Source organism: Cuculus canorus, chromosome 8, assembly GCF_017976375.1.
Source record: "Cuculus canorus isolate bCucCan1 chromosome 8, bCucCan1.pri, whole genome shotgun sequence".
Lineage (NCBI taxonomy): Eukaryota > Metazoa > Chordata > Aves > Cuculiformes > Cuculidae > Cuculus > Cuculus canorus.
This window is the reverse complement of record NC_071408.1, coordinates 15,633,479-15,648,426: the sequence shown is the minus strand read 5'-3', so window position 1 is coordinate 15,648,426 and position 14,948 is coordinate 15,633,479. Positions and strand designations below refer to the sequence as shown.

The 14,948-nt window shown below is 40.8% G+C and overlaps 1 protein-coding gene across 9 annotated transcripts in view; it reads right to left on the bottom strand.

Moving 5' to 3' along the window:
• ABCA4 (ATP binding cassette subfamily A member 4) overlaps nt 1-14,948 on the bottom strand; it is an 86,895-nt gene that overhangs the window by 65,653 nt on the left and 6,294 nt on the right. For 8 of the 9 annotated variants that reach the window (XM_054072645.1, XM_054072644.1, XM_054072643.1 and 5 more), the window contains exons 2-6: nt 9,190-9,282; nt 5,332-5,425; nt 4,682-4,823; nt 2,717-2,856; nt 292-419 (exon numbers count right to left, since the gene is read on the bottom strand). In XM_054072645.1, coding sequence (XP_053928620.1) covers nt 292-419; nt 2,717-2,856; nt 4,682-4,823; nt 5,332-5,425; nt 9,190-9,255 — 570 coding nt within the window. In that variant the 5' untranslated portion in view covers nt 9,256-9,282. Of the gene's footprint in view, nt 1-291; nt 420-2,716; nt 2,857-4,681; nt 4,824-5,331; nt 5,426-9,189; nt 9,425-14,948 lie in introns of those variants that run through there. The other variant, XM_054072638.1, reaches the window with a different exon arrangement.

Here is a 14,948-nt window from a genome sequence, read left to right as displayed (position 1 = left end):
TGAGAATGGATGCGTTGCTTGGCAATAACATTTCTTGATAGTCTCTATTTGGGAGCAACAACAGCACTGAACTAAATATCTACATTTAATGAATATCCAAAATGTTTTTTGAACACAAAATGAACACCTCTTCCTCTACATTCACAAAAAGCAAAGGAAGAAGTTGTACAAACAACCTATAAGGCAGCAGGTATTCTGAGCACAAGGCCCTCACTGAGCCTACTTTGCACATACAACTCAAGATATTGCATTCCACAGATAACAGCTTGGTTGCTGCCATACTCTACTCACCTGTTCAGGGCGCACTTGAGCATTAATAAGCTGGAAAACAACAGCATCTGGGAGACCAGCATCTTCCAGCAAGAAGGAAGTGAGAGTCTCCCCATCTTTCAAAATGTCCAGAATTCGTATTCCTCTTCCTGGATCAAGAAAGGAGTGCAGAGATCAGCAAGACACCAAACAAACGAAGTTAAGGAACAACTTGTACCTTGGCTTAAACCTGCAGAAAGTATGTGCTTTGGCTCATATACGTAGAAGTGTAACTAATGGGGTCCAAAACTATTTTTGAAATCCAAAATAGCTTTAATCCTTTGTTGGGGAATGATCATCAGAAAACACTATTTTCTATATATCTGATCTCTCAAAGTTGTTTCAGACTAGAACTTCAGCAACGGAAGTATTGAAAGCATCCCTGACTGCATTTGAAAGTCTCTGCCTTTTTTTCTGAGGTAATGCTTTATTTTAAGTATTCAGATCAAAGTGTGCTGCTGTTGTCAATGTCCTTTACTTTGGGCCTTGCATAAATAACTTTAGCCAATCCTTTATGCTTACACTAATTTATCACTTGCTGTTGATTAATCTTAACCAGTTAATCTTATTCTAGAGTAGTGCAAAAATGGCCCTTTGAAAATCTTGCAGGAGAAAACACTCATTTTCCTTGGAGAAGAATGAAATGTTTGTTGCTTAATAGTTAAACTAGATTATCAACTATTAAAATAAAAATTGGCAAACCTTCAGGGAAACCGATGAGACTGCCCACTGTCAAATTAAACACATGAGAGGCCACAAAATTTGCCTAACCCCATCGATAACAATATTTAGAATACTGCTCCTCTTTAAGTCAGAGCACCAATCTTTTATGACTTGTCTCTTACGAATCAGTATCAGGGTGAATTCTGCCACATTATGGTCCAAGCAAAAGCCAGGAAAGTGAAAGCTGCTCAAGTCCTTTGAACATAGCCTTTATTAAAGGTAGCTCAAATAGCATCTACAGACTTTGGTGAAGAACACTTGCAAAGCACAAGTTTTTCTAGTCTTTAGAACAGGCAAATAAAACTGACAGGAGCAGCATGTATCATACTGACAGGTGAAACATAACTTTAGATATCTCCACAAAAACATGCACAAATTTGCTGCTGAGTGTCTTCATTCTGCAAGTTAAGTAGAATCTTACCAGAGCTTGACAACTAACTTCCACAATTCCATCTGCGACAAGCATATTCTGTCCTGGGGCTGCAGGGGCTGAGCAGAACTTCAATTGCTCCTTCATATATTTATTCAAGCAGTAACCACTGAAAATAACAGGAGAGGCCTGTTCCTCATATTCTCACTGGTGTCTTTCCTGGCACTCGAGCATTGTGCAGGAAAGCACACCACAGGAACACATCTCACCAAATGTGTCTGTGCAAGGGGATAATGGGACAAAGGAGATTTCGAGGTAGACTTGGTTTAAGGAATCAGGAGAAGGAACAATCTCAGTTCTGATATTTGTTAATTTTTCATTGCTCAGCTTTGCAGTTATAACAATATGCTGTTATAATTGTTACTTACAGGCAATAGCAGTAAGCTACACACACAGAGAAATACTGAATTCTGCAGTACCTGCAGTACCTTCTTCTGTATGGAAAAAGGTGGCTATTCACATTTTATTAGTTTAGCTCCAGAACTGACTTCATTACTTTGTTTTATGAAACTGGAGACACTAAACATCTATTTTATTTTATTTTTTTTAAGTAAAATACATTTTGAAACACCACAGATTCTAGAAGAGCATTAACATGCTTCACAGGAGGAGAGAGGAATGTACTTCTTTTTAGTCCATTTCCAATTTTTCCCCATGATTGTGTTTTGAGTTTGGTAGATTGTTTTGAGTAAAAAATAATGCAGTAATGTAATTTGAAATTCTCTTTATAAGAAGCGTGCAATGCCTTCTCTCCTAAACACATCATCAAAACAAGAAGAGTGTTTTCTTATTCAATGTTCCAAACCTATTTCAGCTAACACTTGAAACAAAGCATCTCTAAGCTCTTCTCTGAGTTCTGCTCCTAGTATATATTCAGGCACATTCCTAGCTTTTCATTCCTCTGCATCTTCCAGTGATGCTTCCTCAGTGCTTCTGCTTCTAGCATAATAATAATGAAATCTCTTCATCCATTTTACTTTGGGTGGTCAGATATCCATATTTTTGTGTTTTAAGTTTTGAGTACTGTTGTTTGAGGAAGATGGTTGTAGAATAGAGCTGATTGCCTCTCTCTTTTCTCTCAAATGAAAGATTTTTGTTAAAACACTGGATGAGTTTTAACTTACCCTCTCTCACTGTAAACAGTAGCAGCTGCTTGTGAAATGCATTATTATGTTGTCAGCCTCCAGAGTAACTACTTGTTAGCCCTCAGAAGGAAAAATTCAGTAGTCTAAAGGATACAGACAAAACAATTACCTGCAATTCTTTCAGGATTAGTTCTCATTGTTTCCATAAACTGAGTCATAACGATCAGTTCTTCCCAGATTCTGCCAAGGTCACGGAATTCAGGGGCTTCCAGTAAGAGCTCCTGAGCATCTTGATATACCCTTGCAAGGCTGAAAGAAGAAATAGTAAACATACAATAATTCAGGACTGATGACTCTTAAGAACCTTTCACATAAAAAAACCCCAAAACCCAAAAAAATCAAAACCAAACCCAATGTTGGCTTTCTGTGTTGTTAGGGATGAGGAAAAATAAGCTGTTTTGTCCTCAGTCTTGAAACTCAAAGCTCAGTTTTGTGGTGACAACAGAGTAAATTCAGGGGGTGTGGGATCCAGTTACATTTTGAAGTCCACAGAAGGTTTAAGATTGTGTGGCAGAAGGCTGGCCTCTCCCTTAGCCCTGCTGTTCTTGTTCGGGGGACAGGACCTTCCCCAGACAGACACCTCATAGCTGTGGTGCAAATCTGCCCCGGTTGCCACCACACTCAGACAGGTAAGTGACATGGAATCACTCATACACAGAATGCTCCTCCCTCTCCCAGCTCCATCCCCTCCAATGTAAAGGTGGTGTTTAGGTCCCTTTAGAACATTACTTCTAGGAGAGGCGGGGAAAAAAGGAGGGAAACTGTCACCAGCTTGTCACCTGCTGTTCTTGATAAGAACAAGCAGTTCAAGAAAGAATGCAATTATGTCCCGTGTTTATAAAAAAGTATGAAAAAAATCTTATTAGCAGCAGGGGAGGCCATTACATTTCTTTAAGAGCGTTATGTTTTTCCATATGTAGTACAGTATATCTCAGTCCTCATGACTTATTTTAGCTTACAGGAAACAGCAAACAGGAAGGGCTAAATTCTTTCAGAAAACACAATATATTTGCTTCCTCCCTAATGCAGTGAATTTACTCTGACTCACAAAGGGACAGTTTGCATTGCAATAAGCTAAGTAGAAAAGCCAGAACATATAGAAAACAGAACCCTCTAACTTCATTTTGTGATTGACCGCACCCGACAAAAAAATCCAGCTATTTTAAATCCTGTTCAATTGGCACAGAAGATTACTAAGTTAACTCCAAGTTACAGATTTCTGCATGACTGGAGCTTTAATGGCCTTGACATTGTCGGCTCATGAATTTTAATCATTGGATGCTCCAGAGTGGACCATTTGCAAAAGGAGATTTGGAGCATATTTTTATAACTATTCTAACATGTTTTTACTCTAAGGGTCTTTGTCCACTATGCTATATCTCATGACTCGTCTATAGCAGTGCAATGAAGCACTCCCATAGCACTTTTTGACTAACAATCTGGAAGTCTCCCATCCTCCTGTTTTGTTAACAAGCTTAGTATCTGAAGGTTACTACGCTGATTAAAATTGCACAAGCATATGGCCAGAAGAGATGCTATGTAAGAAGCGGCAGTGCAGAATTTCCTTTGCTGCTCTCATTCAGAGGGATTAGAAAAGAAAACTTAGCCGTTTCTTCTCACCCTTATCAAAAAGATTTGTCCTGAGACATTCACTAAGCAGCAGGAAACAGAGAGGATGGATTTTACTAAGTGAACACATACTCCCTAGAAAGGAGTATAGCTAAACGCTAGAGAAAGTCCCAAACCTACCATAATGAGCTCTGTTTCAACTTTGCTGACCACTGTTAAAGTGAAAGTGATGTGCTAGAACTGAAAATTTCTGTCTTCTGGTATTTGTACCCTAGTGTCTTCTTAAATGCTCACCCTTCCCTTTTCATTCACATTAAAGAACATTTCTTTATAATACCCTTCCGAGCACTGAGGGGCCATTCTAAAGAGGCTGAGGGTGCTCCATCTTCTCCCGCTGCATCATTCACACCCATGAATTTTCCCCAGGTGCCAAGGCAGGCTACCAGCTGCCACCTAGCAGGTCTGTATTACTGCAACCCAGACTCACACATAAAGCTCTGCTTACATGGAATTGTTGTAGTTGGACACAACACCTGGGCCCTCTCCACGGGTTGGGCTGCGGAAACAGGGGTTGTTCATGTTACAGAAGATGCCATGTAACCATGGCAGCGTTCCTGCAGATGGCATTGCTTTGTTTGGGAAGTGACCTGGAGTATGGAAACACAAAATATAAGTAACTAGGTGTCTTTTCTAAGGCAGCCTGTGTAAATCTAAATAGTATGATGAGTTGCCTCACTACTGAAGGAATGTGATGGAAATCATACAAGCTTCTCTTTTACTCAGAAAAAAAAGTCACCAATATAAGCAGTTATTTTTAACTGAAATGAATTCTGAGCTAACGTTAAAAAAAAATATAGCAAAACAGTACTTTCTCACTAACAGAGTTAGAGAAACCTACAGCTTGATAGAATCTCGAGACCTCTTGTAAGCCCAACAACAAATCATCCCACAGGAAAGCTAGAGCTTTATTTTTATTCTCCACAGTGGTAATTCTTACAATACATGGCTGTATATAACGAAACTACCTGAAGTAAAGTCTGTTAGCTTGCCATTGTAGAATAATACTCAGCAAACAGGTCCCAGAATCTCCATCTGAGAACTTGTAGCAATTATCTAGCACAAATCAGAGCACTAAAACATCTTAAATGTTCTTACATTCATGCTGGCGATACAGCGGATTAGCTTTCCTCAGCCAAACAAGGGCAAGAAATAATGACAAAGGCCATACAAGTTCCACCAGAAAACGAAGCTGGAAAAAAAAGAAAAACCCCCAATTAAACATAAATGTTATAGATGAACTAGGTAAAGAGTAACTAAGTGACTAAATGGCTGAGGCCCCTTCATGCAGAAGCAATACCCAGTGCATTGTGTGCCCACGGTTATCCCTTGCCCATTTCACTGCTGGGAAAGGACACAAAAATAGCAAGGATTTCATGAGAGACCCATGAAGCATCACCACTAACTCAGTCATTTCTCCACCTTTTCCTAAATAAATATTTAAGCATCCTGACTGAGGTAAAAAGAGACGGCAGGTAGGACTAAACTGCCAGACAGACTAGCTGTAAGTCTAAACAGTTTTTAAACAAAGTGGATTACTATAACAGGAAAAAAGGATTAGATGCAAGAAATAAAAAATGTAGGGGTGGTTTTATCCATGTTTACGCAATACTGGGCTCTTTACTAGGCTGTCAGTGCACTGTGCTTACCCAAACTTAAAATACTTTAGCATAAGATTATATTCTTTGATCTTAAATTTTGCTACTTTTTGTCATAATCCATTTCAATATTAATTTTCTTATACAAGTATAAGTGTATTTATTAAGATCAAACACCTTATTCAATAACATAGAAGACCCTATCAAAGGCCACTTTATTGCCCAGACATTTCAAAAAGCTTAGTACAGCGACCACCCCCCAGACACGACAGAAAATCAAGGGCACTGCTTTACCACAGAGCAACATCCTTCCTGGTTTTCAGTCTGTTTCCTCCACTCCTGCATTTCAGTTTGTTTTACTGCCTCTGTGTGTTTTGGCAGAGCTTTGAAATGACAACCCTTTGATCCTGTGGGATTTGGGCTCTGAGGACCAGCTATGGGATTTTTGTGTCCAGCCACGTGGCTCTTTTTTCCTTCTCCCTGTGGGAGCCAGGACAAACTCTCTCCAGAACCAGAGTTTTTGCACACGCACAGGAAAGCCGTCCCTGCCTCCTTTCCTTTGCTCCTGCCTCCCTGACCAGGCAGCAAACACGTAACAATAATGCATACAGCAGTAAAGCCAGGAACAAGATGGGCCATGTGTGATTGGAGTTATTTTTTTTTTTTTTCCCGGACTGAGCCTTGCAGGGCAAAAGATATTCCACAGCATAATTAAGAATAGGTTTTTGGAGCTGCCTCCCCCTCCCCCCCCCCCCCACTATAACTTTATCTAATAGCTTGATTTATGCACAGTTTATATTCAAAGCAAAAGGGTGTAAAGTTTTTAATCAGTCAACCATTTACTGCTTCACAATTTTTCCCTTATGGTTTTCTTTTTAAAAATAGAATAACAACCCCAAAATACCCTCCACTAAGGCAGTTAGGCACACCTGATATTTTTAAAACCAGACAAAAATCTTACTATCAGCAGAAGGCAGATGACACAACTGTTAAGAGAAAGAAACCTACCACTGCTCTTCTCCTTGACAGATGTTGTGCACAGCTCAGAACAGAGTGTTACAGAACCTTCTCACCAGGGCCTGCAGGGTCTGATTAGCACTCATTGCCATCTGTTTGATAAGACATTTGGGACAAGCACTGCACACCCATAAACTCAGAAAGGCAAGAACTGGGGAGACTCCTTGGTTGTTGTCTTTGCTGTAGAGTCAGTCTGGGTTATTGCTCAGATGTTGATTCTTACTTCATTCCCAGGAAACACAAAATCCTCAGGCTTGAATTCAGTAATTCCCTTCTGATCGAGCAAACTACTTTGGAAGGGATTGAAGGCTAAACTGTAAGGGAAGGTTTCTTTCAAGCTGGTACACAACATGTGGTGTGATAAGGACAGAACAAGTACTGTCAGCCCTCTGATTCTGTCCTGTGATCCTTTTCCTGAGAAAACACAGGTGTCTCAGAACTCACTAGAAGGATCAGAGAGCAGTCCATAGGCCTCCAGAACCACAAGACAAACATCCAGAAATCCTAGTAACTTGTATGGAGAAATGTAATTTCCAGATGGAGCTGTAATAGACCAAGTCCTGTTGTATAATCATATAAATTTGACAAGCTTAATTTGACTGTGGATCAACTGTTAACTCTGTAGTGAAGTCTTTCCTCTTGTGAATTAGATCACACTGAATGATGGACTTGAGTAGAAAATTGGACATGCTTCCATTTAACAGGGCAGTTTTCCCCGAACACATTTTACAACTACTTCTGACATTACAGATTTTTGTTTGGGTTCCTCATTTCTCTGTGTGGACAAATAAGCAGGTAAGTTTGTATACTTAGAAAATTGAATTGTTTTTACTGACTCTGTTGTAAACTGTTTTACTTTTCAGAGTGGAGAAATTATTTCTCTGTTGTGGATTTATCACTCTGCTTACAAGCTAGGAATGATCTTCACAGCAGGGAATCTTTGGCAATACCAGGAAACATGAAGTTAGCTTTTCTGAAAATACTATATGAAAAAAATACACAAGAAAGAAGAGAATTCCCAAAACCCAAGCAGGCACTTCGGGTCACATATCTGAGCAGATTTGCCCAAATAAGGCAGTATTTCACATACTGAAAATAATGAGGAATTACATCAAGATCCATTTGCCAATAACTGAACAGGAGCTTCCTTATCTGTTCGTATACACACTTGAAGATCAAGAAGTTGCGGAATTCTGTTTGTTTTTTTCTTTCTCACCCAAACTACAGCAGCTCCTTGACAACAAGTAACTGAAGTCTGGCTTCAAAAAAGGGCCCTTATATATGATGTAATTGAGCTCAGCTGTGGTTTGGTGACTATAATAGTGTATTAAATCATAAGCCAGCAACATTATATGCATCGCATGCTCTTGATTGCAATGTAGATTGTAGGAGAAAGTCTGCTGGGAAGCTATGAAAGAAAGGACATTCAATTTTTCTGTGAAAAAAAATCAGACAATCCTTTGGTCCTGGAAATTTCAGCCATTCATTCCTAATGACTAAAGTCAGGTCAGCATAGGTAAGAACTTCAAGTCATCTCATGGTTCAGCTTGACCCTACTGATCTCCTTTACGATGGCAAAATTATTTGCATGACTGTTAGAGCCTTGCAGATGCCCTAAGGTGCTTTTAAATAATTTTTAGTTTGAAGCAAGCTGTCTGTCTCGATAGGACATCAAATGGACTTTCTTTGTCTGCAAATCAGACAGATGGACTTCATTTGCTGGGCAGAAATAGTTGCAGTACATCAGATGACCAAGACCCTAGTCTGAGGTTTTATTTGACTTCAAGAAAATTCAATCAAAAAAAAAAAATTAAAAAAGATATGAGCAGTTGTGAAATAAGGTGGAAAGTAATAAATAGATTTGCACTAAGACAAAGTATCATAAGGTCAAGAGGATTTGAAAGAATTTGAAATACTTGCCCAATTTTCACTTTACTTCTGTCATTCAGCTGTATTATAAAAGGTAAAACCTCTGTGAACTTTGGGGCTCTTGCTGGATTCACATCTAAGAGCAGCTGCGTGTGAGGAGCAAATGATGCCCACAATATTTTCTAACAGCAGAGCTTTATATCGGAAAATTAAAAAAAATAAAATTCCTACTCATGACTCTTCTCTTGGTACACAATCTTTTTGTCAAAGAAAATCCCAGGGCACGTACTCTATGTTTAGTCTGTAAGGAGCAGCAAACTGCACAAGACAAGATCTCAGATAGCAGGTCCATACAAAGATCATATTTGATTTTTCAAGGAATTTGTGATTTCTGCATGCTGAAAAATGTACCAGTCACATCATCCAGTGGAGTGCATAGTCCAAAGCTGAAATCCAAAGAATAATACTTTACCTTTTGTCTTTTCCGGAGGATCCAGTTCTTCCAGAGTAGAAGTCTGACTTGCCTGAAGAAGCTCATTCTTCTGTATCGACACTTCTGGTTAACCTGTGGCAAAGGATATGCATTGCCATTTCTCAGCTGACAGCTCAAACAGACCTCAGAGCAAAATAACAGCTTTCTGCCCTTATTTTAAGATTATGTTATCATAGAGATCAGTTCCTTTCATTGTCTGCACCATTTAATTTTGCACACGATACACTATCATACATGAAAAATTGTGGTTATCCTATGTTTGGAGGCTGTTTCCTGTGACACATTTCTCAGAGCCAAAAAGCAATAGAGCGGAAAAGCATCTCTTTTGAATAACAAAAAAAAAAAAAATCATTAACATTGAATCCAGTTATTAACTTGCATTTGCAACTACTGAAAACAATTAATTGTTGCATCATTTATCAGATTAAATCTGTACTTTCAAACTATTTTTTTCCAAGAAAAGATGGATTTACAACTGGACATTAGTTTATCTAAATCTATTTGGTTATTATGATAAAGACAGCATTAGGTTTTCCATTCAGACACTATAAATGTATATTGGTTAACACAGCCCTGAATGGATTTTTTAAAAGACAAATCTATTTTGTTGTCATTTTATTAAAAAATACAGAATCTCGTATTTTTATGGGTTTAAATTCAGGAACTCCCACTACATTTCAGTAAGCTTACAACAGAATTTAAGCCATTGTATGCTCTGTTTTCTAGGTTCATGACTCCTTTTAGTCACGGTAACTTTTTACCTTCAAAAGGCAAAAGAGAATTTGACATATAAGTCTAAATATCAGATACAGGGATCTGTTAAAAAATAAATAATTTGGATTGCAGCCTGTATCAGCTTCCTACTTTATAGCTGCCTCATGCAATTTAGATGATTGAAGAGTAGTTTCATCACAAATGGTTAGTAACTGTGAGAGTGAGAAAAAGAAATGGAAGTTAGATATTGGAAAGCACTTTTTAATGAGAAGAATGATGAAGTAGTAGAATTGATTGCATGGGAAAGTTCCATTGCTGGAGATTACTCAAACTCCTATGAAGATTTACACAGGTAAAACTGCTTATGGATTAGAGGATTTGTTGAGTCTCTCTTGCTACTATTCTAGAATTTTGTTTCTGAAAAATTCATCAAGTGGAAGGGATTTTGCATGATTTTTAGATACAAGGCTTGTAAAAAAAAAGATTGGAATATTTTGGACTAATGTGTCAACAAAGCATTAGATGAAAGCAAGAGATAAAAATCAGTAATAATTATTTAACTGCTTTAGAAAACCATCTCAGGCCTGTATTTCATGAAGCAAAAAGAAATTTAGACCTCAACCAGGGAGGAGTTGGCCAGCCCTGAGGAAGGGCTGGCACCAGCCCTGAGTGACCCTGCTGGAAAGGGGTCCTAAAGAATGTGCAGATCTCTTCTGACATAGCACACATGGAAGAGATTAGAGAAAGATATTTAAGGCCAAACTTAGCTAGAATCGGCTGTGCTGCTTATCATGAATCAAATAATGAAACAAATATTCTGCTGAAAGAACACCCAGGTAAAACCTGAAATATTTTCAGTATTTTGCAGGGCAAAAGTTTCAAGCAACTTTCCCTATCACTCCTTCAATTCTAATTACTTAAGCTACAAAGCACCACAGGAAGTGAGAGTAGCTATAAAAAGTTACTGTTGCTGTTAAGAGAAAATAGATTAACACTTGATGGTTGGAAGAGATGCTTTTTTGGGGTGCAAGTCTCAGTCTTTGAGTGGATAACATGTTAACAAAGCTAACCCACAGTGACTTTGCCCAAAACCATAAGTTGAGAAAATGGTCTTAATAGTATACTCAATACTGGGATTCTAAACACACATCATGGCATGCAGAAGAGGATCAGTTTTGTTTTGGGAGATCTAGCTTCACACCAGTGGGTTTTGAAGCCTCTTTCAACCTGTTACCGGAAGGAACATTAATGAAGTCTTGACATTGAGACCAAAGAAATGATTGCAGAAGAATAAGAAATTCTGTATCAAACTGGCTAAATGCTAGTCCTTCCAGAGTTTGCCACACCATATGTGTGCAAAAAGGCAGCCAACCATAGAGGAAGAGAGGCCTTTTTTGCAAGCTCATATATTTGAACACAGACATTTATTTTTCACAGAACTGACACAAGGAAATCAATCTCAATTGATCATTTGATTGCTGAGTGTACTCAGGAGACAGAGAAGGCTGAATTCAAACACTAACATTCAAAATGTTTTCTCCTTCACTAAGTAATTGGAAAGAAGCAAATCTGTAATGGTTCTTATTCAGACATTTACCCAATCCAGGGCATTTCTGGGCTATCAGCTGTTGGAAGGGTTTAGAATCTAGGAATAAAACTGGCTGAGCACCATCAAGTAAAAGCAATACCTTTGCAGTTTCTCTAGTGGCAGCAAGTTCTGCACATAAACAGGCTGATGCTTGTAGGAACATTCTCACACTGAAAGTTGTTCTATATTTGGTTGCAGACAGCACCTAGCAGTCACCAACTTGCAGCTGCCATTTGTACAGTGTGCCTGCTGCTCTTCAAGGATTTCCAGCGAGGCTCCCTTCACAGAGTTGCCAACTGTGGGCAGTCAGGTGGCTTTCTGACACTCATGGACAACTCAGGGCTCTCCAACCTGATCCTGTTATGAAGAATGAATCCTGCAGCTGAACGAATGAGGAAGAGCCACTTTTGTTCCAGCTCCTCTCCCTTTCGTCTAAACCCTAGATGGACACCTCAATCTTTTGGAAACAGCTGTGCAAGGAAATTCAAGCCTTTGTGTCAAGGCCATAAAATCTGTAGTCTGCCAATAGTCTGGCCTCTCTTCTTCCTCATGGAGAGTTTCTCTCTCTACGAGAGATTTCCTAGCATTACACAGAGCTTGAGCTCATGTCCCTAAACCTCTCACTACGTACAGCATCCCTGCACCAGGATTGCCAGGTAAAATTGCTGCTAGCATTTGCTCTGGAAAACCTAACTATTTTTCTGACACTAAAAATATAAGTAGTGAAGAAGCCAGAACCAGTAATCTTGGGGAAAAGAAGGGCAGTAAGGTGATCCAGATTGTGCTTGCTGTTTAACCTTTAAGTGTTTTTACATCTAGCCTTGTTAGATATTTTTGTTGACAGAGATGGGAAGAGATATTCCTTATAAGGGGAGTAACTCTGACAGAAACTAATTAATACACATGACCTGGCAAATGAATTGGTCTTTAACAAAGCGACTACTACACTGATTACCAAGGCTAAGATTCTGCTAAATGAGTCAGAACTTAAAAGTACTTTTCCTTTTGGCCTAAACCAAACTATTTAAGTTATAGCAATAATAAATCACAGACTCACAGAATCACCAGGTTGGAAAGGACTCACTGGATCATCGAGTCCAACCATTCCTAACACTCCCTAAACCATGTCCCTCAGCACTTCATCCACCCTTTCCTTAAACACCTCCAGGGAAGGCGACTCGACCACCTCCCTGGGCAGCCTGTTCCAGTAGCCAATGACTCTTTCTGTGAAGAATTTTTTTCTGATATCCAACCTGAACCTCCCCTGGCGGAGCTTCAGGCCATTCCCTCTTGTCCTGTCCCCTGTCACTTGGGAGAAGAGGCCAGCTCCCTCCTCTCCACAACCTCCTTTTAGGTAGTTGTAGAGAGTAATAAGGTCTCCCCTCAGCCTCCTCTTCTCCAGGCTAAACAACCCCAGCTCTCTCAGCTGCTCCTCGTAAGACTTGTTCTCCAGCCCCCTCACCAGCTTTGTTGCTCTTCTCTGGACACGCTCCAGAGCCTCAACATCCTTCTTGTGGTGAGGGGTCCAGAACTGAACACAGTATTCGAGGTGCGGTCTCATCAGTGCCGAGTACAGAGGGAGAATAACCTCCCTGGACCTGCTGGTGACCCCATTTCTGACACAAGCCAAGATGCCGTTGGCCTTCTTGGCCACCTGGGCACAGTGCTGGCTCATGTTCAGTCAGCTGTCAACCAGCACTCCCAGGTCCTTTTCTTCCGTGCAGCTCTCCAGCCATTCTTCCCCCAGTCTGTAGCGCTGCATAGGGTTGTTGTGCCCCAAGTGCAGGACCCGGCATTTGGCCTTGTTAAACCTCACGCCATTGGTCTCGGCCCAGCGGTCCAGCCTGTTCAGAATCCTTTGCAGAGCCTCCCTACCCTCCAGCAGATCCACACTTCCTCCCAGCTTAGTGTCATCTGCAAACTTGCTGAGGGTGCACTCAATGCCTTCATCCAGGTCATTGATAAAGACATTGAACAGAGCTGGACCCAGTACTGAGCCCTGAGGAACTCCACTTCTGAATGGCCTCCAGCTGGAGTTAACTCCATTGACCACCACTCTCTGGGCCATCCAACCAGTTTTCAACCCAGGAGAGTGTACGCCTGTCCAGGCCAGAGGCTGACAGTTTCTGAAGCAGAATGCTGTGAGAAACTGTGTCAAAGGCTTTACTGAAGTCCAAGAAGACTACATCCACAGCCTTTCCCCCATCCAGTAGTTGAGTGATTTTGTCATAGAAGGTGATCAGGTTAGTTTGGCAAGATCTGCCCTTGGTAAAGCCATGTTGACTGGGCCTGATCACCCGGTTCTCTTGCATGTTCTTCATGATAGCACTCAAGATTACCTGTTCCATGACTTTCCCCGGCACTGAGGTCAGACTGACAGGCCTGTAGTTCCCCGGATCCTCTCTGCAACCCTTCTTGTAGATGGGCACAACATCAGCCAGCCTCCAGTCTAGTGGAACTTCCCCAGTCAGCCAGGACCGCTGGATGATGATGGACAGGGGTTTGGAAAGGACATCTGCCAGCTCCTTCAATACTCTTGGGTGGATCCCATCCGGTCCCATAGACTTGTGGGCGTCTAGCTGGGCAAGCAAGTCTCTAACCGCCTCCTCTTGGATCACGGGAGCCTCAATCTGCCCCTCTAACTCTTGGGTTTGTAAACAGAAGGAACAACTTTCTTTGCTATTAAAGACTGAGGCGAAGAAGGCATTAAGTACCTCAGCCTTGTCCTTATCCCCTGTCACTGTTGTTCCTTCTGCATCCAATAGAGACTGGATATTCTCCCTCGTCCTCCTTTTCCTGTTAATGTATTTGTAGAAAGACTTTTTGTTGTCTTTCACAGACTTAGCCAATTTGATTTCTAGTTGGGCCTTGGCCCTCCTGATTTTTTCCCTGCATGATCTCACTTCGTCCCTGTAGTCCACCCAAGATGCCTGTCCTTTCCTTCAAAGCACATAGAGCTTCTTATTATTATTGACACATCTTGAGATCTCCCTGCTCCACCAAGCTGGCTTTTCCCCCCCCCGGCTCCTTTTCCGGAACACAGGGATGACCTGCTCTTGAGCTGCTAGGATTTCATTTTTCAAGAGCGCCCAACCCTCGTGGGCTCCCTTGCCCTGAAGGACTGTTTCCCACGGGACTTTGCTAACCAACCTTCTGAACAGGCCAAAGTCTGCCCTCTGGAAGTTTAATGTGACTGTTTTGCTAACCCCCTTCTTTATCCCACCTAGAACTGAAAACCCTATCATCTCATGATCGCTTAATCCCAGGCGTCCCCCAACCGTCAAATCCCCAACAAGACCTTCTCTATTCGCAAACAGCAGGTCTAGGAAGGCACCCTCCCTTGTTGGAGTGAACCCTTGTTGGTTCACTAACCAGTTGTGTGAAGAAGTTGTCTTCCATGCACTCCAGAAACCTCCTAGACTGTTTCCTTTCTGCT